The following is a 25,303-nucleotide window of genomic DNA, read 5'->3' on the forward strand; positions in this document are numbered from 1 at the left end:
GGAAACATGAGATAGGTAACTGTCATCAGCGCATCAACGATTTTTTTTTAAATCAGAATTTTACGTACATTACATGTAATGTATGTGGGAAGGACAAACTGGGATTTCCTTAATGATGTAACTTAAAAAACATGAAACAATGCTAACAGATTTGTTTTTGTTTATCAATTATAGTAAAGAAAATGCATGTTTGTTTGTTGTTTATGGTAGACGAGTACATACATATGTACTGTATCTTTACAAGTGATTTAGTACAAAGCAGAGGTGCATCTTAAGTTTGCTCATAATTAAGGGATGTGCTTGACCTAAAATGAAGCAAAGACTAGCATGTCTGATTCTTTGTAAATTTCTTTTAATCAATTACAATAAATTTGTGCACTTTTTTACATATTACTTAAGTTTTGTTAGAGCTCTATAGTTGCACAGTTCATCCCCTCTGCATTTCAAGAACTTTATTTCATGTTTAAAGTAAAGAAAAAGGCAAACTTTTCGTGTAAACTTGATTGAAAAGTCATAATATTACATTTAAATTTCACATTGTTGGAAAATTTCATGAATATTTACTCTGTTTTTTTTCTTTTTTTTTAAATGTTAAAACAAACACCCTATGACTTCCATTTTAAAAAAAACAAGTAAAATGGAGAGATTCTTTATAAGACAGAAGAATTTTTATCATCTTATCTGTTTTATTATGAATGTCATTATCAAATCCTTTCAATAGAGATTTATTCACCACACAGGCCTGTGTATGTCAATTGAAACAAAGTTTATAGACACAAGAGATCTGATGGAATTTACAAACAGTGGTATTATGAACCAGTGGAGGTATAAAATATGATCCTTCAAATAGATAAAACTATGTCAAAAGGGCTATTCTGTTTTCTATTTCTTTTAGAAAATTTAATAATTATTTCTAAATAAAAGAAAAGTTATCTGGATTTTCTGTAAGATTTGGTGAGTGACCTTCAGATTCACTGACGCATAAAAATATACTGAAATGGAACACAACTGAATACATTTCCTACAGAAAGTTGTCAGTTTCATTTTTTGTCCTGCTGACTCTGGGGTTCAATATCCCTTTTTTTTTTTAAATATTTCATAATAATGGGTTAAAAAATTATTCAGAGATGGTTGCCCAATGATTTTGCAAATTTTACAAAACCATCAAAAAACTTTCTGAATTAACAGTGGATTTTTTTCTATAAAAACACAAAGGACTGCACAAAATTTACATACATGTAGCACAATTCCATTCAATTGGGCTTCTATTTAAAAAACACTATAGTACAGACAAAATTTTACAGGTTGTGCGTTACTAAATTGTTCAATAATTCATCTTTTTTTTTAAATATAAATGTGTGTGCATTGATACAAGCATAAGTGTGAAAAATACATTTTTAATGTTGATGTAAAAAATTCCCATTCACAAAAGTACAAGTACAAAAAATGCATTAAAGCTGTGACCGTAGCAAAACTATTTTATGAATAAACCCTAAAAAACTATAAATTACTATAATAAATGTGATAATCCCTTTTTTAACATCATGCATTGTGTAAAAACTACCTTGAATATAAAATTGTGCACATATAAAAACTCATGTCCAAATGATTACAGGTCAATAACTTAAAATCTATTCAAAGTTTGTTTTGTTATGAAAATATTCATTTTTCAAATTATATAAAGTAGATATCTTGTCCCAATAAAAATAAATAATGATCTATAAATTATAGGATATAAGTTGCTTATCTATAAAACATATTTAACCTTTATTGTAATCATGCACACCTGGGAAAAAGGTATAAAAAATTTCAAACCATCATTTCATGATTTACAATTTCTTAGCAATATTTTTCTTTATGTGAGGAAATAATTTTTGTTCTCTGTTTGTGAGAAAAAGATCATTCATTCATGGTGAAAGATTTTTGAACTATAAAAAAAAATCTATACCAATACCAATATAATTCACACGATTGTAAAACTTTTTTGTAAAACTTAAATTTACTTTCATATAATTTTACGAAAAACCAAATTTTTGTGAACAACTGGTTATCAAATGCAATATTACTAAAAACATTAAAGTTCATTTTTAAACTCATAATTTATAATACAATATATTTATATATTCATAAAATAAGTTTAAAGAATTTCTATAAATATCATAAAGGCATGCTATAAAATTTGAAATTCCAGACAAAATATGACTCATTCTTATAAAAACCACTGAACCCTAAAAATATTATCAAAATAGAAAATATGAAAAAAGCATAGCATGAATTGGTTGCTTTTACCATTGAGATAAAGAACAGTCGATGGAAGGGTTAACGTTCTAGTTGGATCACTGTGACCTAGTATACAAAAAGATACATTTTGTGAGTCAACAACAATCTATAGTCTGCAATATTTAAAGAAGCACAGGCGCAGATCCAGGATTTGATGTTAGAGAGGAGCTCCTGAGATTTCAGAGCTAGAAGATCATGTACAAATTTGCTGTATTTTCCTTCAACTTACAAGTTTGTTTTGTTTTTTTGTTTTTTTGTTTTTTTAGTATCTTTTTAGGGGGAATTATCCACCTCAGTCCTGAATCTGAATCTGCACCTGATCTCAGACCTGTAATAGCTAGTGAAACATAATTAATTATAACCCAACAAGTATTATTCGAAACTATATATAGTACTGTAAAGTTATTTAAAAAGACCAGTTTTCTTGAATTAGGGTTGTTCTTTTTCGTTTTGCTTTAATTATTTGGCTTTAGTCTCCTGGAGACATGTGGTTTTGTTTCAAAATGTGCCAAAAAACATTAGAATAGACATTTTGAGGTATAAAATTACAAATGGAAGTTAATGGTAACTTTAAGAGCAATGGAATAGAAAATAGAAATAAGGAATGTGTTAAAAAGACTACAACGCAACCAAAAAGCAAAAGTATTTTCACCTAAGTGTCAAAGTTTATCATACTATATATGGGTTTTGAGGAAAAGTTTGTTTCAAACTATGTTAGTTGACAACACAGTTAAATCATCCTCATCATGCAAGAAATAAATATATATGTATATTTGGGTTAATTTTTGCATTTATTCATTGTAAAAATTATCAGTTAATTTCGACCTGTTTATGTTTAATAAGTTTTAAGGATACAGGCTTACAAAATATCTCTCCTAAACAAAACAAGTGCTTACCAGAGAATGATCTGAAAGCAAAACCAATGGGGCTAGCTCTATACTGTCCAACTCGTCCATCATTAAGGGGTTTTTCTATGGTTTGTCTTAATACAGGTTCGTCATAGTAACCTCGTGACGTTAAATCAAAAGTCGTCAGAAGAGATCCAGGTCTGAAAATTAACAAAAAACATGAGAATTATAGTTTCTACAATGCATTTGCTTTTTGAAACACAAATATTTGCCTCTGCAAATTTCTTCTTTATTGTAACTGAGAACAGAACAAATATAAACCTCAAAAAGATTTACTATAAATAAACTGATCATAGATACCAGGACTAAATTTAGTATATACACCAGACGTGCGTTTCGTCTACAAAAGACTCATCAGTGATGCTCGAACCCAAAAAAGTTAAAAAGCCCAAATAAAGTACGATTTTGAAGAGCATTGAGAACCAAAATTCCTAAAAGTTTTGCCAAATACAGCTAAGGTGATCTATGCCTGAGGTAGAAAAGCCTTAGTATTTCAAAAAATTCAAAAATTTGTAAACAGTAAATTTATAAAAATATAACCATATCAATGACAATTCATGTCAGCACAAAAAGTGCTGACTGCTGGGCTTGTGATACCCTTGGGGAAATAAATCTTACAGGTTGTAAGTAAACTCATCATAGATACCGATACTAAATTTAGTATATAAAAGTTTGAAATTCATAACTGCAGATGTTATTAAGCAATGCTGTCAAGTTTCATTTTATTCAAATGTAAGTGAATGAAGTTTTTAGCATTGGCAGTCCATGTGTTGCTGTGGGAAATCCGAAAGAAAAAATAAAAGTGCATCAAAAAGATGTCAAGTTATGTTATTTGTAAGATATTTGAGATTGACAATCATAACGATCAGGTGTCTCCTGCTTTATTGTTGTTGGGTAGCTGTCCCATAACATATACACACCTCCTTTAATTAATATACATGTATTTGTGGATATCTATCTCATCATTAAATGAATAGCATGCTTTAAATTGTGTTCTTGTTTAAGATTGTAAATTGAAAAAAATCCTTCCTCCGAGAATGCTGTTCTTGTTGAAGAAAAATAATGAAAATTTATAGATTACTGACCTTCCTTTAAATTGAATACTGGTACTTACTGAAATTGAACCACAACTACTTCCTGGGTACCAGGTACATTTATATATAAAGGTGTTAAGACATTCTGAATTTTTTCTGCTAAAGTTTTGAATTCATTACTGTCTCTGTTAGATAATTCCTGCGTATATAAAATATCTGTGAAGTTCACGTCTACTCTGTATACAACTGAAAAAAAATTAAAAACAGTATAATTTAGCAATGCAATTATTATATATCCAAGTATGACTCTTTATTATAGGGAGGTAACTACATTATGTGTTTTCAATGAAAAACAACTTAACATGATGTACTATAACCACTGTGGGTTCATTTATTTTCTTGGGTTCTAATATTCATGAATTGACAAAAACAATTTCGTGGATATATAAACTCTTAGTTTTGCCAAAATCCACATACAAGCATATAGAAAATATCTGTTCAAATTGTAATCCACGAAAATTAGTTTCCCCACAACAAATAATAAATCCACAGTATATACAAATTGATGCAAAGCTTCAATTATTAGATTAAATTCACTGAAACAAGTTTTTAAGTTTGTTTGTTTTTATTTTTTTTTTTGGGGGGGGAGGGGATGGGTTTTATTTATGAGGGACTGATCTAAACAAAGCAAGTACAGGTGGAAGTTGCTATAATTATATTCTATTAAGTTGCAGTGTACATATATAACAGTAAGAAGATGTGGTATGATTCCCAATGAGACGAATCATCACAAGAGACTAAATGACATAGCTAAGGGACTCATTTCATGTATTTTAATCAACTTTATCTACACATATTCTTCATTTCTCCTCAAACAGCTTTATCTACACATAGCCGTCCTTTCTCCTCAAACACAAACCAATGATCTCATCAGCAGTATGCCTTTTTCAAGCAAGACAACAAACTTGTTAGTTTCACTTACAGTTATAACTGTCATAACCATCACAAACCCCCTTTATTGTTAATTAAATCTTCATAAAAAAATTTCATCATTAATAATAGCTTATCATATCAATCTTTCTTTATACAATTGACATTGATTACAGACATCCATAAAGCTATTTAGAACTGGCAAAATGTTATATTATACAATAAAACCAGATCATCTCATGTGATACAGCAGAAAAAATAACCTGCTTGGAATTCTTCGTCTGATTATGACACATGTTTTGGCATTAGAGTCTTCCTTAATTATTTCCCTGAATATTCGCCAGAGCTTGAAACTACCACAGAGTAGTGTTACTGGTAGTTATATACACTACAAATTCTTGCAAGGGACAAAATTAACTATTTTCTGTTGTTTAATTATTGGGATTATATATGATTTCATGATATAATAAATCATTTTGCCGGATCTAAATATCTTAATGGTTTTGCCATTGAAAACCTCTTGGTTTCTGCTTAGTCACTTTAGCATACATTTCGTAAAATTTCCATTAATGCTTTAAAAAATAAGTAGTAATCTTAGTCTTTTTTTAATTTTAAAAACCCGAGCTCATGAAGTGAGCCTTGAAATTTTTGTTTTTCAATTTCCATTTATTGGAGCAGAAAACGGACATATATCAATAAGGCTATTACAACCCAAATTCATATCACATCTTCTTATTTCTATGAAAATATTTTTATTAACGCTAGACCCAAATAGATGCTATAGGTAAATTTCATACGAAAATTTTTATTGTTTTGATCAAAAACTGTTTTGTATGTATGATATTGCAAACAATGATTTTTTTTGGCTAACAATAACTCTTATTCCAGAAATTTTAAACCATTAATCTATTGTTTGTTTAAATTAACGCCACTTTCAGACCCATTGTCCTTAATTTTTGGATTAGTTTTTATTGGTTCAAGAAACTCACAGAAAACTTCCACCTCCTGCAGGGAAACTGACAATCCTAGTTAATTGAGAATGAAGTCAATTGCACCTGCCATGTGCAGGGTTCCTTAAGATTAAGAATTAAAGGAATTTCTGTTTACTAAAATCTCAATTGAAATATGTCATAAGAACTTGACTCATTCAATAAATTTTGAAATTAAAAAAGTGTTAAATTGCAACAGCATATTTTAGGTCGCTTTTCTGTTAATTTATAACTGACTTTTGAGTTTCCCAGAGTTCTACCTTAGCCCTAAGCAGTTCTGGTTTAATCATCATATATATATTTCTTTATCCATTTCGTATAAGATTAATTCAAAACTCACAATTTTCCAGACAAATAAGTTACACTTGAATAGTTTTAGGGTGAAGTTTTCATAAGCATGCAATTTGATAATCATGAAAAAATATTCTGACAAAACAAAGGTCAAGGACTTATATTCTATTGTAATATTTAACCAAACATATTTGAAAATACATGTATAACTCTAGTGGACCTTTCATAGCTTCACAAAAAGGTAGTTTTATGCTTGCTGCAGTGATTCAAGCTGATGATTATTCATGTTAGGGTTTTTTTAAGTTTGCTAAATTTTATGTTGATGTTTAAAACTGTTTATTCCCAGTTGCTGTCAACGTATATTTGTTCCCCTTAACAGAGGTTCCAATGGAAACTTTGTTATAAACATTGTCATGATATTTATTCCTGTTGGAACAAATATTCTATACCATTTATTCCGTTAGGAACATATACTGTAATATTTATTCCTGTGGAAATATTATTCCAGAATATATTTTCTTTTTGGAACTTATATCATTCTATTCCGTGACATCCTAAGGATACTTCTATTTTCGTGGGATTCAATTTTCATGGATGGGAGAAAACAAACATTTTCAACAATATTTGATTTTGTGGTTTCTCCAATCTAGGCATACAAAGACTATAGAAAATTTGTAGTTCATTAAACATTTGTATTCATGGTTCACCTGTACCCACAAAAAACAACGAAAAATTGGTATCCAACAAAGAATAATAAATTAAAATAAATTTATTCCAAACTCTTTAAACTAGTGCATTATAAGCTTAACATTTTGTATTGACACCTGGCTATTGTTGCAGACATCATGTTTATCTTTTAATGTGTCTTTTTTGTTTTTTTATGTGTTGGTTTGCTGTCTAATTGATATATTCAAAAAAACTCCTTTCAGAAGACTTCATCTATCAAGAATTGACTTCTAAAGATGGGCAATTCAAGCAATCATGACCAAAAACAAAAGATTTTTTATCAGCCTTTGTAGATATCAGCATTAAATGGGTGAGTTTTAATAGAGGAAATGTGTGCCTGGCATATACAATTTTCAGCCTGCTATAATCATTACTCCTACTCATATTTTCAATTGTTTTAACTCTCAAATATTTACAACTTATTCCTACTCTTATTTTCAAATATTCCTCCTCTAATTCTATTATTTTCAAACATTTAATTAATTTTCTTTAAAGTGACTTTTAAGTGTCATTAATTATCTTTTTCATTCAAACTGATCTTCAAATGTTTATAATTTTCTTCGGTATAGACAAAAATTACCACATCCCACCTAAGATTTTCAAGTTTTTCACATGTAAACATGAAAACGTCTGGCAATTTAACTGATGCACCAAAGCAGAAGGTCATCATCCGATGTTATTACATTAGTAAAGAATGTTAACGATTCAAACAGACCTTTTTCTTTTATGTATAATTGGTAACTTGTAATATCCCTCTCTTTTATGTAATTGGTACCTTAACAATTAATGGTAATATCAAACGATTTTTCATAAACGAGGAACAGATATAAGATCATAAAAAATAAATACTTTCCAATAGATAATTACAGTCTATAAAAATAGTCTATGAGATTCTTCTCAGATCTCTCTGGAATTTCCAACCACAAATTAATTCAACATAAGAAAATGAATCAGTGTACAAGTGCTTGTACCTAGGAGTCTTTACTAGACCCACCAGCCAAAGCTTGTAAAATTCTATTAGGTCTATAAGAAAATGTACTGCGTGCAGTCTAAATTAGATTCAATATATAAAGATTCTCCAAAATGTGCTTCAAAACTTGATTGTGAAGACTGACCCACTGCTTTAAGCACACCTAAACTCTTCATGTGTTTTTAGTTTTCTTTACTTTGTTGTGTTTGGTTGGGTTGATGTCTAATTGACCATTCTTTTTCCCTTACCACACTATTACAGGATCGCAAGGCTGTGATTTTGTGAATTTCACTTTTAAAAATCAGATGAAAAATCCAGGTGTTTCGTTTAGTAATTAATCTCTAATTTTCCAGAAATCTGGCAATTCTGTTTTAATTCATTTTAGACCACAGGTGCATAGTGACTTTTGCAGTGAAACAGAAACAGAGGATCTATGAACCATACACTATATAACTTAATAAAATTGAAACATGCAGTTTTCATTTTGGCTAAAATTTATTTTGCTTGCCAATCCTTGTGACTGAGATATTTTGCATATATTTGAGCTTGTTTTTCATTTAACAATGCTTCACTGCTTGTTTTTAATTTCATAATCTACAAGAACACACCCGGGATATTGCGGGCATTTAGAGCTTGGTTGAAAGTATGTAAACTGTTGTAAGATGAATTTTTGAAAGGGGCAGCCCTGATGTTCCGACGACCCGTTAGTCCGACACCCCATTGGTCCGACACCCCACTAGTCCGACACCCCATTGGTCCGACACCCCATTAGTCCGACACCCTATTGGTCTGACTCACCAATAGTCCGACCAATACATTTGTAGTACTAAGCTGGTACACAGAAACTTACTAAATTGTGAACCTAGTGTTATACAATTTTTTAGAGAGCAATCAGGGACACATCGGTAACCTACTATTATGTAAATGTTTATCTTTACGAGGAACAACATATTAAGATAACTTGCATACCGAAACTGAACACACGGGCCCAAACACATACTTTCGACATCATTTAACCCACTATCCGAACGAAATTTCTTACCCCTCACCCCTCCATTGCGGGAGATGCAAACAACAATCATCATCTTCAACTCATTTATTGGTAAATGAATTGATTCAATATTGTTGATTAAAGATATTCATTCATTGGTTAGTTTAACCGAAACCGAAAACTGAGTGCTTTTTGTATTTAGATCTATTGTATTTGAAAAAAACGGTTGATTACATAGGGAATCAATGAATAAAATTGAGAATGGAAATGGGAAATGTGTCAAAGAGACAACAACCCAACCATAGAAAAAAACAACAGCAGAAGGTCACCAACAGGTCTTAAATGTAGCGAGAAATTACTGCACCCGGAGGTGTCCTTCAGCTGGCCCCTAATCAAATATATACTAGTTCAGTGATAACGAACGCCATACTAATTTCCAAATTGTACACAAGAAACTAAAATTAAAATAATACAAGACTAACAAAGCCCAGAGGCTCCTGACTTGGGACAGGCGCAAAAATGTGGTGGGGTTAAACATGTTTATGAGATCTCAACCCTCCCCCTATACCTCTAGCCAATGTAGAAAAGTAAACTCAAACAATACGCACATTTAAAATTCAGTTCAAGAAGTCTGAGTCTGATGTCAGAAAATGAAACCAAAGAAAATAAACAAAATGACAATAATACATAAATAACAACAGACTACTAGCAGTTAACTGACAGGCCAGCTCCAGACTTCAATAAAACAGATTGAAAGATTGTGATTTCATCATATGAATATCAGGCACAATCCTTCCGTTAGGGGTTTAGTATCATACCATCATAACATATATATGAGAAGAACATAACCCGTGTCATGCCAACAACTGGTTTTTGAATAAATGTGTTTAGTTCTGATGCAAAGACCCTATAAGTGAATCAATATTAACGCCAAAAAATGCAATCTTTAATGACCTGACAACAATATAAGCATATCTTGAGCAGGGCCCCCTCTTAAGCAATGGGCCCCACATATGAAAATTATGAAATTATGAAAATCCGCCACTGACAATTATTTTAATCCATTCTTCATTTTTCTATTAAATTCCATAATTTTCACATTTTTGTATACTATGAGCATACATATATTATAAAGTGTATTTGCTATCAAGTATTTGTATAGTACTATACAAATCCTTGTTGCTATTAACAATCCATTCCCATTTGATTCTCCACTGCGATCATCTAGAGGGTCTCTATATTGTACATACATGCATTATAGGAGACTGAGTATAATCATAGTAATAAATGAAGAATAACCCGAAAAATAATTGTCCTATTCCAGAATTTTTAATATGAAAATAATATGTTTATAAAAGTTAAAAACCAGAAGTCTTTCATGACTTAAAAGTTGGCCCAATGTCAAAAAACAATACCGGGACATCTTTTTTTTTTTCGTTTTTCTTCCAAAATAACCCAAACTGAATAATCATAAGAATGGATGACAAATGTGACTATGTCATGTAACTATAGGACACAGAGGCATGATGATAAATTTATTGTGGAAGGAAGAGAAGTGACACATAAAATGAGGTCTTCTCCTTTAATAGTATAGATTTGCTGTATAAAGATAAGAAGATGTGAGGCAACTCTCCACAACAGACAAAATGCCATAGAAGTTTGCAACTATAGGTCATCATATGGCCTTTAACAATGAGCAAAACCAATACCAATACAATATATTTTTCCCCATAACAAACAAGAAAAAACATTTTTTTTTTTTAAATTCAATGATGTATTCATATTTTTCCCTAACTTCAATAGAATAACTAGATGTGTCAAAGTGACACAAACGGTCCTGTCTCAAGAAGTTGACAAAATCTGCAATTTCAATAACACATGTGGACACAAACATGATGGTAGTCTCAAATATCAAAAATCAGCTCAAAATCTGGAGGCATATAGAAAAAAAAGTCTGTAATCTGTGATTTTCAACAATTTTCTAAGTTGTAAACCGTTAATTTTGGAAAAAAATAGCAAAGTGGAACAAAACTGAAATTTGATCTGTAACTCACACACCAAAAATCAGCCCAATATCTGAAAGAGTTTAGAAAAAAAGACTGTATAACTGTGATTTTCAACAATTTATCAAAGTTCATAGCCCGTAATATCGACAAAAATAAGCGGAGTGGAACAAAACATAAACTTGATCTGTAACTCATCATGAGTAACTCACATATCAAAAATCAGTCCAATATCTGAAAGTGTTAAGAAAAAAAGTCTGTATAACTGTGATTTTCAACAATTTATCAAAGTCCAAAATTTGCAGAGCAGAACGAAACTTTAACTTGATCTGTAACTCATTTTATCATGGTTAACTCACATACCAAAAATCAGCCTAATATCTGAAGGCGTTTAGAAAAAACTCTGTATATTGGTTTGTTGAGGAATGACGGAATGATGGAATTACGGAATTTCAGACCAGGGAAAAACTATATGGCACCGACAACTTTGTTGCAGGGCCATAAAAACCGTTTTCTTAAACTCTAATAAAAACAAATGCTTTTTATTGAAGTCATTTTAAACAATGGTAAAGAATACTAAAATAGATGAAAACCTCCCTCACATTTTTCCAGAAAAAAATATAGTTGTCTTACTGTACATTGATCAAACTTTTTTAAGGGCACTCTGACTCCCATCAAATTGCACTTTACGTACTTATCATCAAATGCAGGAAAAAAAGTCACAGGTCCGTTTACCTTATCATCACATGAAATATGCAATTGAAATAGTAAGGTACATAAAAAAAACAAATAGTTTAGTGAAACCGTAATTGCTTTGACATGCAATATGACATTTTGGTGGCAGTTATAACATTTCCATTTGTGAATTCATAATAACCAATTTCACAGTCATTTATTTTGACATATTTCATTTCTGGAAGATGGCAATTGATTTCACAAAGTTGTTAAAAGTTTAACTGTAATTTAGTCAAGTATTTATACATATACTTAAGCAATTTCTTTAGAACCATGTTGACAGCTAAAACACTATTCTTTATGATTTTTTCATTATTCTCTATTTTTTTTTCATTATTTTTTCACTTTTTTTTGTCAATTCTTTATTTTTTTAGCCCAATTCTCTATTTTCCCCATCAATTTTCTAGACTGAAACCCCATCAAGACCTTTTGATATTAATTTTTTTATTTTTTTTTTGCAATTTAAGATTATTTACTTTTTCTAGACTGAAACCCCATCAAGACCTTTTGATATTTATTTTTGCAATTTAAGATTATTCACATTGTTAAAATAGTGGTGTCATATTGCTAATTTAAAGGAAAGTGTTGAAATTGTTTTTTAAGTGATCCTATTTTGCGAAAATAATGTGGCAGAATTTGGCACTCAACTTGAAACATGTAGCATAAATTTTCAATTTCCATGATTTTCGTTATTTTAAGCATTATAGCTTTTATGAAAAAAACAACAAGTATGAGCACTTTACTCAGAAAGAATTTTAAGTTTGGCTCTGAAACAAAATCCATTAATTAACATCTTCCAAACAATAATGACTCCTCTTCAGACAAAAGTACACAGTAGAATTCAGTAAGTGTAGCTTAACCCCTTACACAAAATGTCAAGGTCAGAGTAATAGAAGTGCCATCCATCCTAATTTAGGAACATATGCAGCTTCTTCAAAAGAAATACCCAAAAGTACTTATTTCTACTTCTAATTGATAAAATCCATCACCTCTACAAATTTCTAAATACAATAGAAACTTAAGGTCAAGTTATACTAAATAGGCTGATGTCACAGAAATTTCAGATTAAAATCTAATTTTCACCGATTTTATTTGCTATCTAAACAAATGTATTTTGAAAGAATTCAATCAGTTATAATTCAGAAAAAGAGACAAAACCATTGTGGTTTTTTTTTTTAATTTTTTCTTTGTACGAGCAAAAGTTATATGTAAAATGATACCCAAATCAGTGACTTAGCCCATTTACTGTTTCTTGACCTTAACTCTTCTTATAATTCATGTTTCATGATCAGTTCAAATGTTTTTCTATTAAATATATAAGTCTACTATACAAAAATGTATATAAGACATCATCTTGATTTAAATGGCCACTTTCCAAACATAACCAAATGTAAATATTATCTCTGTGTCTATACTCTGCTACTTAACCTAGACACTTAATGTCACAGAGATCTTTTAACCTGTGTCAAAGAATGTAGATCTTTTAAGATTTTATTGGTTATTTACAAGTCAGAATTTTTTATCTAATTTTTGTACAATGTGAAACACTGTCCTTTATCTAATTAACGAGAAACATTTATAAATCCATGCAATAAAAGCAGTGAAGGGTAAAGAATAAAATTGAGAATGGAAATGGGGAATGTGCCAAAGAGACAACAACCCGACCATAGCAAAAAACAAACAGCAGAAGGTCACCAACAGGTCTTCAATGTAGCGAGAAATTCCCGCACCCTGAAGCGTCCTTCAGCTGGCCCCTAAACAAATATATACTAGTTCAGTGATAATGAACGCCATACTAATTTCCAAATTGTACACAAGAAACTAAAATTAAAATAATACAAGACTAACAAAGGCCAGAGGCTCCTGACTTGGGACAGGCGCAAAAATGTGGCGGGGTTAAACATGTTTGTGAGATCTCAACCCTCCCCCTATACCTCTATAAACGCATAACAATAGCACATTAAAATTCAGTCCAAGAGAAGTCTGAGTCTGATGTCAGAAGATGTAACCAAAGAAAATAAACAAAATGACAATAATACATAAATAACAACAGACTACTAGCAGTTAACTGACAGGCCAGCTCCAGACTTCAATTAAACTGACTGAAAGATTATGATTTCATCATATGAACATCAGGCACAATCCTTCCCGTTAGGGGTTTAGTATCATACCATCATAACATATATGAGAAGAACATAACCCGTGTCATGCCAACAACTGGTTTTTGAATAAATGTGTTTAGTTCCAATGCAAAGACCCTGGAAGTGAATCAATATTAACGCCAAAATATGCAATCCTTAATGACCTGACAACAGTATCGTAACTATATCCCTTCTTAATAAGTCTATTCAAAGGTTTTGTTAGTTTTTGAGGTGAATACTGACACCTTTGTGCTTTATAAAGAATATTTCCATAAAAAATTGGATGTGAAATACCTGAACGTATAAGAAGTCTGCATGTTGAGCTATATTTACGAATGATGTCCTTATACCGATAATAAAATTTAGTAAATGTTTTGACTAGTTTGTGATATCGAAAACCCTGGTGTAATAATTTTTCAGTTATACATAAATTTCTCTCGTTAAAATCTAAAACATTGTTACATACACGAGCGAATCGTACAAGTTGAGATATATAAACACCGTAAGATGGTGACAAGGGAACGTCACCATCTAAAAATGGATAATTAAAAAAGCATGGACCCTTTATGGAGCTACATACATGGTTACTGCATAGACTTTTTACAAGTCCCACTCCTAATGCTGAATTAAATGTTTTCTCCTTTATTGCCCTACCCCCTTCCCCCTTTTTTTTAAATCCTGGATTTGAATTTGAAAAAAGGTCATTGCATGATTTTAATTGTGATGAATATTTATTCACAAATCTATATGCAATAACCATATATAATATAGTATACATTAATTAATTACCCTATGTGTAACAATAACTACAGCTTTCTTTTTTTTCTGAGTCATGATTTTTTAGAGCCCCACCTATTGATAAAATTATTACAATCATAAGTCTTAAAAGGTGTACACCTATATGTATATTTATTCTTCATAAAGATCAAACACTATTATAAGTCCACCACATTTGTTTTTTTCAAAATTTATCTCTCACTAGAGGTCGGTCATTTTAAAACATATCAACCATATCATATACATTGACGTATACGCATCTGCAGATATACCAAAAAATATTATGTGATCCCAAGCTGAAGACTATTATACGTTTTTCCTCTGTCCCTTTAGTATCTTTCGTCCCTCTTTTCCAACAATTAAGTCGGCTACACAATTGAATACTAGCAGTAGAAATTAATCAGTTGCCCATCTGCATTATTGAAAGTATATAAAATTAAAGCTCAGGATCACATAATGTTTATTGGTAAATCTGCAGATGCATATATATATACATCAAAGTATATGATACAGTTGATAAGTCTTTAAATGACCGACCTGTAGTACTAGGAGGTGTTATCAACCTTGACAACCCATAAGATCCACAACTTTGTGACAAGTTATTTCTAAAATGTAGCTGTGGTTCTTAGCCTCTACATAAAATTCTATCACACAGTTTTGATTCGACCTAAGCTCAAAGCCCCTTTTCATCACTTGATAAAACATGAAACTGATTCGACCTAAGCTCAAAGCCCCTCTTCATCACTTGATAAAACATAAAACTGATTCGACCTAGGCTCAAAGCCCCTTTTCATCTCTTTGTTAAAACTTAAAAACTTATATTATACTTAAGCTCAAAGCCCCTTTTCATCGCCTGGTAAAAACTTTAATCTTATTCTTACTTATGAAAGCTTGAAGACCCTTTTTGTGACCAGATAAAAACTTTAAACTTATGTTCCCTTAGACTCAAAACACATTTTCATCTTTAGGTAAAACTTTAAACTGATGCTACCTTATTTTCAAAGACCCTTTTCCTCTCTGTAGCAAAACTTCAAAAGTTTTGTTACCTAAGTTCATGCCAATTTCATCTCCAAATAAAACCTTTACAAATCACCCATTCAAGAATCTGTAACATCTTTGTCCCATCAGATTTAGATGTATTACATATAAAATGAATTTGATGTTTACACTAACATGACAGGGTGTTAATGAAAAAGAGTTGATCGAAGAATGTTTATGTACTTTTACATGAATATACAAGATCAGAGAAACCATGTGTTCCTTATGAAATACAGGGTACAGAATAATTGTTCCAGGAACAAATATATGATGGAATGTCTAAAACAAACATTGACAAAGTGTACAGAGGCAGAACAAATATAGACTGACATCCTAACATCTACATCATAGATAAGTTGTCTCATTGGCAATCGTACCACATCTTCTTATTTCATATTATTATTAGGATCAGATATAACCAAATTAGCACAAGAATATAGCTACATAAAAATAAGAAGATGTGGTATGATTGCCAATGAGACAGCTGTCCGCAAAAGACCAAATGACAATGAGCCAAACCTATGCAGTATAGTCAGCTATAAAAGGCCATGATATAACAAAAATGAACATTTTTAAAGCAGTCAAGTAATTCTTATGAAAACTATATTGAAAATTATAGAATGACATTAGTAAAACAAAACAGACATAGCTTTTTTTCAATTTAAACTTAAACAATTTAGCATGTACAAAAATTAAAAAGTAACTGTATCCAACTATTTTTACATTTGCCAACAGCAAACAAGCAAAACCTTCAAATAAACATTTTCAATTTTTGTTTACGGCTATAAATAAATCAATGACAAACAAGATGAAGAGAAATCTGTGAAGATTCTGACCCTGAACATGTAAGTCTCACATATCATCTACGATCTTTACCTCAGGTCATGTGATCTTTACCTCGGGTCATGTAAAAACATCAGACTCTGTCCCTCGGCTCAGTCATGTAAACAGGATAAGTTGTCTTTATTTAAAACTGAGATAGGCCACATGCAGTTATCTGATGTTATTATTTGTAGCCAAAAGATTATGTACATTTTATATTTTATAGTGTAAACTTGATCAAATTTTGTCATATTGCTTTTCAACAATGACCAAAGTCACCAAAGTTCTTAGAAATCTTAAGCAAGCCAAAATATCGTTACAAAAAAAGTATAATTGGGAGTCCTAAGTATATTATATAGCTTTGCAAGTGTAAATTTGAACTTATTTGGTCAAATAGGTTTTCCTCTATGACCAAAGGTCTAAGAAAACTCTTGTCAGCCAAAACATCTTACCTTTTTACTAGTTTTCTTATACATTGTTTTTGTAATGCTTTGATCTTTGTATTCAATTTTAATCTGAAGTTTTTTGTTCCCTTTGTCCTGTTTTTTTTTTTTTTAATATTTTTGTTGTTTAGTGTTGTTTTTTTGTTGTTGTTGCATGCATGGGTGACACTTTTTATTTGATTCCAGATTTGATAAATATTAAAAGATCTTCACACATAAAAGAACTGATAAATTGAATTATGACAATGTATTAAGATATTTTATGAGTGGGGGAGTCTCATAAAACAATAACATATCAATTCAGTTTGACTAACAAATGTCTTCCAGACATACAATGCTCATGTAATATGTAGGTAACATGGTTTATATATATGTATCATTGCTTCAAATGTTTTTAACTTTTACCACAGTCTAAGTGTGCCACAAATGTACACATAACCAAATTAGGACATGGGTTCAGATATTTTTAGTGTATACTGTATAACCAAGGCCGTAGCTACCCTTGAGGCAAGTGAGGCAATTGCCTCACTAAAATTTCGACACTGACTATTTTTTGGTACATATATATCAATATAATAGTCATTTGTTGTTCTGTCTCAACCCGAATTTCTATATAACTTGTCATCATTCCTTTTAAACTATTCTTCCTGGATATAACTCAGCATCTCCACGGGTGATGTTTCTCGATAACATTAACCTAGTAATGATAATCATCATGGATCTCTAGTTTAAAACAGGCTCTTGCAGAAAAGGAAAAGCGACACTGAAGGTAAAGAAGGAATAATTCTAGTAAACTAGTTTTTTTGTGAACAGAGTCTGAGTATTGCATATAACTTCATTAGAACAATCCAAAAACGATAAGTAGACTGACAAATGATCAAGTAGTGGTCTTCGGAAGGAGGCAGTCCTATCTGCGTATTCATTTCTCCGGTTAACCAACTTTTGACAAATCAAGTCATCACAAAGGGGCAGTCCTGTCTGCGTATTCATTTCTCCGTTTAACCAACTTTTGACAAATCAAGTCATCACAAGGGGGCAGTCCTGTCTGCGTATTCATTTCTCCGTTTAACCAACTTTTGACAAATCAAGTCATCACAAGGGGGCTGTCCTGTCTGCGTATTCATTTCACGAACTTTAATCTTTCTCTTTACAGATGAATAAAATATAAATAATATGAAACACGCATGGATTAGTTTCTATCCATAAAATTGAGAATGGAAATGGGGAATGTGTCAAAGAGACAACAACCCGACCAAATAAAAAACAACAGCAGAGGGTCACCAACAGGTCTTCAATGTAGCGAGAAATTCCCGCACCCGGAGGCGTCCCTCAGCTGGCCCATAAACAAATATATACTAGTCCAGTGATAATGAACGCCATACTAATTTCCAAATTGTACACAAGAAACTAAAATTAAAATAATACAAGACTATCAAAGGCCAGAGGCTCCTGACTTGGGACAGGCGCATAAATGCGGCGGGGTTAAACATGTTTGTGAGATCTCAACCCTCCCCCTATACCTCTAACCAATGTAGTAAAGTAAACGCATAACAAAACGCACATTAAAATTCAGTTCAAGAGAAATCCGAGTCTGATGTCAGAAGATGTAACCAAAGAAAATAAACAAAATGACAATAATACATAAATAACAACAGACTACTAGCAGTTAACTGACATGCCAGCTCCAGACTTCAATTAAACTGACTGAAAGATTATGATTTCATCATATGAACATCAGGCACAATCCTTCCCGTTAGGGGTTTAGTATCATACCATCATAACATATATGAAAAGAACATAACCCGTGTCATGCCAACAACTGTTTTTAGAATAAATGTGTTTAGTTCCGATGCAAAGACCTTATCAGTGACTCAATATTAACGCCAAAATATGCAATCTTTAATGACTTGACAACAGTATCGTAATTATATCCCTTCTTAATAAGTCTATTCAAAGGTGTTTCTTTAACCTTAAAAATTGAAAGAATATCCCATATTCCAATTTGATATTATTGAGGAATGGTAGAACCTATAACACAGGATTTTGTCTTTACTTATTCGGGACTACGGAATTTCGTTTCTTTATATTCTGGGTTTCGGAATCAGACACCCATACCCCTAACCCCTAAATTTATAGATTCTGGAACTAAAATACCACCAACTATTTCCAGAAATATTTTGAAATTATGGACCTACATGTAAACGTCAAAACCTCCATTCCAATTCCCCTGTACCCATATCATATATACTCTATAGACAGCATCATATACATTTATATAGTTTGTCTACTCTTTGTCAGCATAAAAGCGAGTTTGATATTTTGTAACTGCAACTGTATGATGGTGCTTACAGGAAAGCTTAATTCACTTTTGCAAACAAAACTGTTACTACCGATGCTGCTACCAAATTGCTGATGGAGAAGGAATTGGAAGAAGACATTGATCATTGTGTTGATGATAATGTGAAACATAGACAGCCCTGAAACGACTGAAAACTTTGAAAAGAGCATGCATGAGTGGCGAGAGATTTTGCGGGCTTGCCATGTTCATCGCGATAAGGATATCAGCAGACCAAATTATGATTCTGAAACGATTTGACTGAACCGGCCATAGAAAAATTTGGCAAACTCTACTGAATCGATGTTTGTTCTATGTTCTGACAGCAGACTCATTTCAGTGATATTTGGATGATTATCTTACATATAAATTTAAATAAAGTTGTTAAAAATTTGGTGTAAGTAAAAGTCTTAAAATATAAAAAAAAAATATATAAAAAGTGTCCAAATTCAAAACATTATCAAACTCTCTAAAAATGCTTAGAATGCAGGATTTTGCACCATTCATTTCATACCCTGAAAAAAAAATTTCGCCTCGCTTTGCTCGGCTCAATTATTTTGCCTCACTAAAATAAGATGCATAGCTACAGCCTTGATAACCCTACTAATCAATCAACACCTTTCATAAAAAGGTCTAAGAACACTGAGTGAGTGAGTGAGTTAATTCGAAGTGCATTTCTTTTAGACAATAAATTCAAATTCAAAATTCAAATTCACACCATCTCTATCTCAAAAACATTTTTACAGGGTAGTTTACCACTAGTGGGACAAATAATATCAAAATTATAGAAACTTCTACCAGCTCTAACTCAAAATATTGACAATTCTATGTTGAGGGGGTCTAAAATTCAGTTTGACAGCTTCAGACGTAATCAAATTTGACCTTTTTGAACTGGAACAAATCACTACAAATAACATAAAGATTCAGCACCCAAATTTTTTAAACATGTAATTTCATCCACCTTCTTAATATTTCATGCAAAGAAATAAATTGGGAAAGTGTATCAAATTAAAAATCCAAGTTATACACTGTTCCCACTAGGGACTATATTAAGTACGATAACTGTGTCCTTGGAACTAATAGAGCTAAATGTGTAATTTTAGTATTATACTAGACCACACCTGACCTTATGTAATAATTTCATTGCATAAAATTAAAAAAGGTAAACAATTATGTCTTTCTTATCCTTAAAATGATAACAGTTACAAGAAATGTGTTTACCTCTGTAACTGACTTTTTCGTCAGTGTCACCACTGCCCTCTGGTGTTGATCCTGATTCATCATTTAAAAAATCTTCATCATCTGTTACGGAACGTTTTTCTACTTTATGTAATGATAATTCTTCATCTAAAAATTCAAAATCTTTTTCCTGAAAAACATAAAATTAAGAGTTACTACCATGACTACTATCAAAATGATATTGGAATTTTTTATTTTTTTTTTTAAATAGAATACATTATGTAACTTTTAAAATGAAATTCTACATTTTGTACATGTAAGTAAAGTAAACATTTTTTGTACATAAATTAGGTCGTTAGTTTTCTTCGTATGAATTGTCATTTCGGGTCCTGACAATGTGGTATGGGCTTTGCTCATTGTTGAAGGCAGTATTTTAGGTAAAGGGGGCCTAAAACTAAATTTTTAAGATAAAATATTCTTTATTATGCTGAGGACAACCCATGCTTTGCATTTTTATTTTGGAAGGGGAGGGTGCAGCAGCCCGCCACAATCTCGCTTGCATCTGCCCCTGATCCTTAGTTTTTCATTTTTCAGCTTTGAAAACCAGCTATGTCATTTGATCTTCTTGTCTCATTGGCAATCGTACTACATTTATTTATTTTTAAATACTTCCCAGGTGAGGTATACATGCACTCCACTTTTCCTTTATTTCTAACAAATTTTCTCAGTATATGTTAAAGTGACACATCAGTTTACTGACCTTTTCTGCTATCAAATTTCATTGACAGCTATAAAATTAAAATCTGAATGAAATTTAAAACTCCAGGTTTTGTCAATAAACTTTAATACATACATGTCAATGACATAAACTATATTCAGTTTCAATGTTGTTAATCTATACATACATGGCTGACCTTCGGAAGAAACCAAATACTACATGCAATGTATGCTACATTTACATGATTAAACCTTATATGTATATTTATTTACATGTTCATCATATGTTGCATTAATTATAAATTACTCAGTAAAAAAAATATATACTTTAAATTGGATTTTTTAACCCTCAAAGACAGGATTCTCAAAACTTTTTATTTTTTTCCCCTTGTGGTCCTTGAAGAAAAAATTTCACTATTATTTCTATTGCAATATACCAAATTGTGACGTGTCTTTTGCAAAATTCTGGTGAAATACCTTAGAATCACCACATTTTCTAACTTTAAATGATCACATCTGCACCAAATACATGCAGGTTTATAAAACATGTCACTTTTTTGGTAATTAGATGACACACAAATAGCAGAAATTGAAAACATTGAGGAACTTTAAAATATATTCAGCAACATTGTATTGAGGTATAAAGAAGTAATTTCAAAATTCAAAATGTTTGATTGTAAAAAAAAAATCCATGAAAAACACAAAGTTCTGCGTTAAATAATCGGTAAACGGACAGAAAGTCACAGGACAAAAAGTAATAAATTTGGTAGGACAAAAAGTCACAAATAATATATACAGTGTATGTTGACAATTGTTTGAATATGTATGAAAAATATCTTGAAATATTTACTTTTTAATACATCTATATATTCATATTAAAGTTTAGGAAATGTGTCATTATACTTGAAAAATAAAGATTTATTTAGTTTTAATCGTGCAAAAGAAAGATTTCTTGGCACCTGATGTAGCCATTTAAGTGCCAAGCCACTCTGACATTTTTTTTCAACAATTATTTAATCATCTTTGATATTTTTTTGATAAATTTTGTTTACAAAGTTGGTTTATACACAATAGTTCAAGAAAAATACATTTTGTAGAAATAAGCGTTTTTTATTTAAAGAAAATAATCAGAAAAAATGAATTGTGACTTTTTGTCCTGTGACTTTTTGTCCGTTGCTTTTTGTCTGTGACTTTTTGTCCTGTGACTTTCTGTCCTACATTTAAATAATCATAGGTATATACATATAAGGTCAGATATTTCATTTAAAGATGCCACAACCCCTAAAACTAACAAAGTGTAGGTCTGCACATGTACATCTATGTGATTAAAAATTTTCAAACATAAATTTCAAAATATAATTTTGGCAATAAACCCATCATGATGAGATTAAGTCTAGACATTCACCTGTTGATTACAAATCTGCCTTCACTTTTATCTTCTCCATAAATCATTCTGAATATTAAAGCCTGATTAATCTTAATCCTATACACAGGTGACAATTATCTGTACCTTAAATCTTTTCAAGAGTTCACCAAAAAATTATCATATTTCCCAAATATATATAATTATAGATTTTGTAAATTTGAGCTAAAATAAAGAGGGAATGCATTGGGTTTAAACACAAGAAAGGGCAATATGTGAAATGAGCCCCTAAAATATGTTACTACTAAATCTTTTCAGGGGTACAAAAATGTACAGATTATTAGGTTTTTGCAGATTCATAATTGTAGATTTTGTAAGATTTTTTTCAAATACAGAAGGAATTTTTCTGCTTTAAACTCATCAAAGTGCAAAAGCCCTGAAATTTAATGCTTCTGTTATAAACACACCAAAGGGAAATTGCCCAGAGATGTAATGCTTCTGCTTTAAACACATCAATGGGAAATTGCCCGGAGATGTAATGCTTCTGCTTTAAACACATTAATGGGAAATTGCCCAGAGATGTAATGCTTCTGCTTTAAACTCATCAATGGGTAATTGCCCAGAGATGTAATGCTTCTGTTTTAAACACATCAATGGGAAATTGCCCCAAATGTAATGCTTCTGCTTTAAACACATCAAAGGGAAATTGCCCAGAGATGTGATGCTTCTGTTTTAAACACATCAAAGGGAAATTGTCTAGAGTTGTTTTGCTTCTGCTTTAAACACATCAATGGGAAATTGCACAGAGATGTAATGCTTGTTTTAAACACATCAAAGGGAAATTGCCCAGAGATGTCTTGCTTCTGTTTTAAACACATCAAAGAGAAATTGCCCAGAGATGTGATGCTTCTGTTTTAAAAACATAAAAGGGAAATTGCCCAGAGATGTCTTGCTTCTGTTTTTAACACATCAAAGGGAAATTGCCCAGAGATGTGATGCTTCTGTTTTAAAAACATCAAAGGGAAATTGCCCAGAGATGTGATGTTTCTGTTTTAAACACATTAAAGGGAAATTGTCTAGAGTTGTTTTGCTTCTGCTTTAAACACATCAATGGGAAATTGCACAGAGATGTAATGCTTGTTTTAAACACATCAAAGGGAAATTGCCCAGAGATGTCTTGCTGCTGTTTTAAACACATCAAAGAGAAATTGCCCAGAGATGTGATGCTTCTGTTTTAAACACATCAAATGGAAATTGCCCAGAGATGTCTTGCTTCTGTTTTTAACACATCAAAGGGAAATTGCCCAGAGATGTGATGCTTCTGTTTTAAACACATCAAAGGGAAATTGCCCAGAGATGTCTTGCTTCTGTTTTAAACACATCAAAGAGAAATTGCACAGAGATGTAATGCTTCTGTTTTAAACACATCAAAGGGAAATTTCCCAGAGATGTAATGCATTTGCTTTAAACACATCAATCGGAAATTGCCAGGAGATGTAATGCTTCTGCTTTAAACACATCAATGGGAAATTGCCCCAAATGTAATGCTTCTGTTTTAAACACATCAAAGGGAAATTGCCCAGAGATGTGATGCTTCTGTTTTTAACACATCAAAGGGAAATTGCCCAGAGATGTGATGCTTCTGTTTTTAACACATCAAAGGGAAATTGCCCAGAGATGTAATGCTTCTGTTTTAAACACATCAAAGGGAAATTGCCCAGAGATAGGATGCTTCTGTTTTTAACACATCAAAGGGAAATTGCCCAGAGATGTAATGCTTCTGTTTTGAACACATCAAAGGGAAATTGCCCAGAGATGTCTTGCTTCTGTTTTAAACACATCAAAGGGAAATCGCCCAGAGATGTGATGCTTCTGTTTTAAACACATCAAAGGGAAATTGCCCAGAGATGTCTTGCTTCTGTTTTAAACACATCAAAGGGAAATTGCCCAGAGATGTCTTGCTTCTGTTTTAAACACATCAAAGGGAAATTGCCCAGAGATGTCTTGCTTCTGTTTTTAACACATCAATGGGAAATTGCCCAGAGATGTGATGCTTCTGTTTTAAACACATCAAAGGGAAATTGCCCAGAGATGTGATGCTTCTGTTTTTAACACATCAATGGGAAATTGCCCAGAGATGTGATGCTTCTGTTTTAAACACATCAAAGGGAAATTGCCCAGAGATGTCTTGCTTCTGTTTTAAACACATCAAAGGGAAATTGCACAGAGATGTAATGCTTCTGTTTTAAACACATCAAAGGGAAATTTCCCAGAGATGTCTTGCTTCTGTTTTAAACACATCAAAGGGAAATTGCACAGAGATGTAATGCTTCTGTTTTAAACACATCAAAGGGAAATTGCCCAGAGATGTGATGCTCCTGTTCCTCTAAATTTTTAATCTTATTATTTTGAGGGGTACAGAAAAGTACTTCTATACAGTTTTTACAGATAGATAATTATAGATTTTGTATATACATGTATATATGATCTTGAATACAGAAGAAATGTTTGATTTTAAACACATCAAAGGTCAATAGCTCTGAGATGTTATGCTGACTGATGCATAGGCTTTAAACACACCAAGGGCAATAGCTCTGAGATGAAATGCCTCCTATTTATTCAAAACAAAGA

At 31.6% G+C, this 25,303-nt stretch overlaps 1 protein-coding gene across 6 annotated transcripts in view; it reads right to left on the reverse strand.

The window, feature by feature from the left end:
• LOC143057180 (basement membrane-specific heparan sulfate proteoglycan core protein-like) overlaps positions 1–25,303 on the reverse strand; it is a 188,417-nt gene that overhangs the window by 152,426 nt on the left and 10,688 nt on the right. For all 6 annotated transcript variants that reach the window (XM_076230436.1, XM_076230440.1, XM_076230437.1 and 3 more), the window contains exons 2-4: positions 20,635–20,782; positions 4,303–4,468; positions 3,177–3,328 (exon numbers count right to left, since the gene is read on the reverse strand). In XM_076230436.1, coding sequence (XP_076086551.1) covers positions 3,177–3,328; positions 4,303–4,468; positions 20,635–20,782 — 466 coding nt within the window. The remainder of the gene's footprint in view (positions 1–3,176; positions 3,329–4,302; positions 4,469–20,634; positions 20,783–25,303) is intronic.

The sequence above is a fragment of the Mytilus galloprovincialis genome, chromosome 13, assembly GCF_965363235.1.
Source record: "Mytilus galloprovincialis chromosome 13, xbMytGall1.hap1.1, whole genome shotgun sequence".
In the NCBI taxonomy this organism is placed as follows: domain Eukaryota; kingdom Metazoa; phylum Mollusca; class Bivalvia; order Mytilida; family Mytilidae; genus Mytilus; species Mytilus galloprovincialis.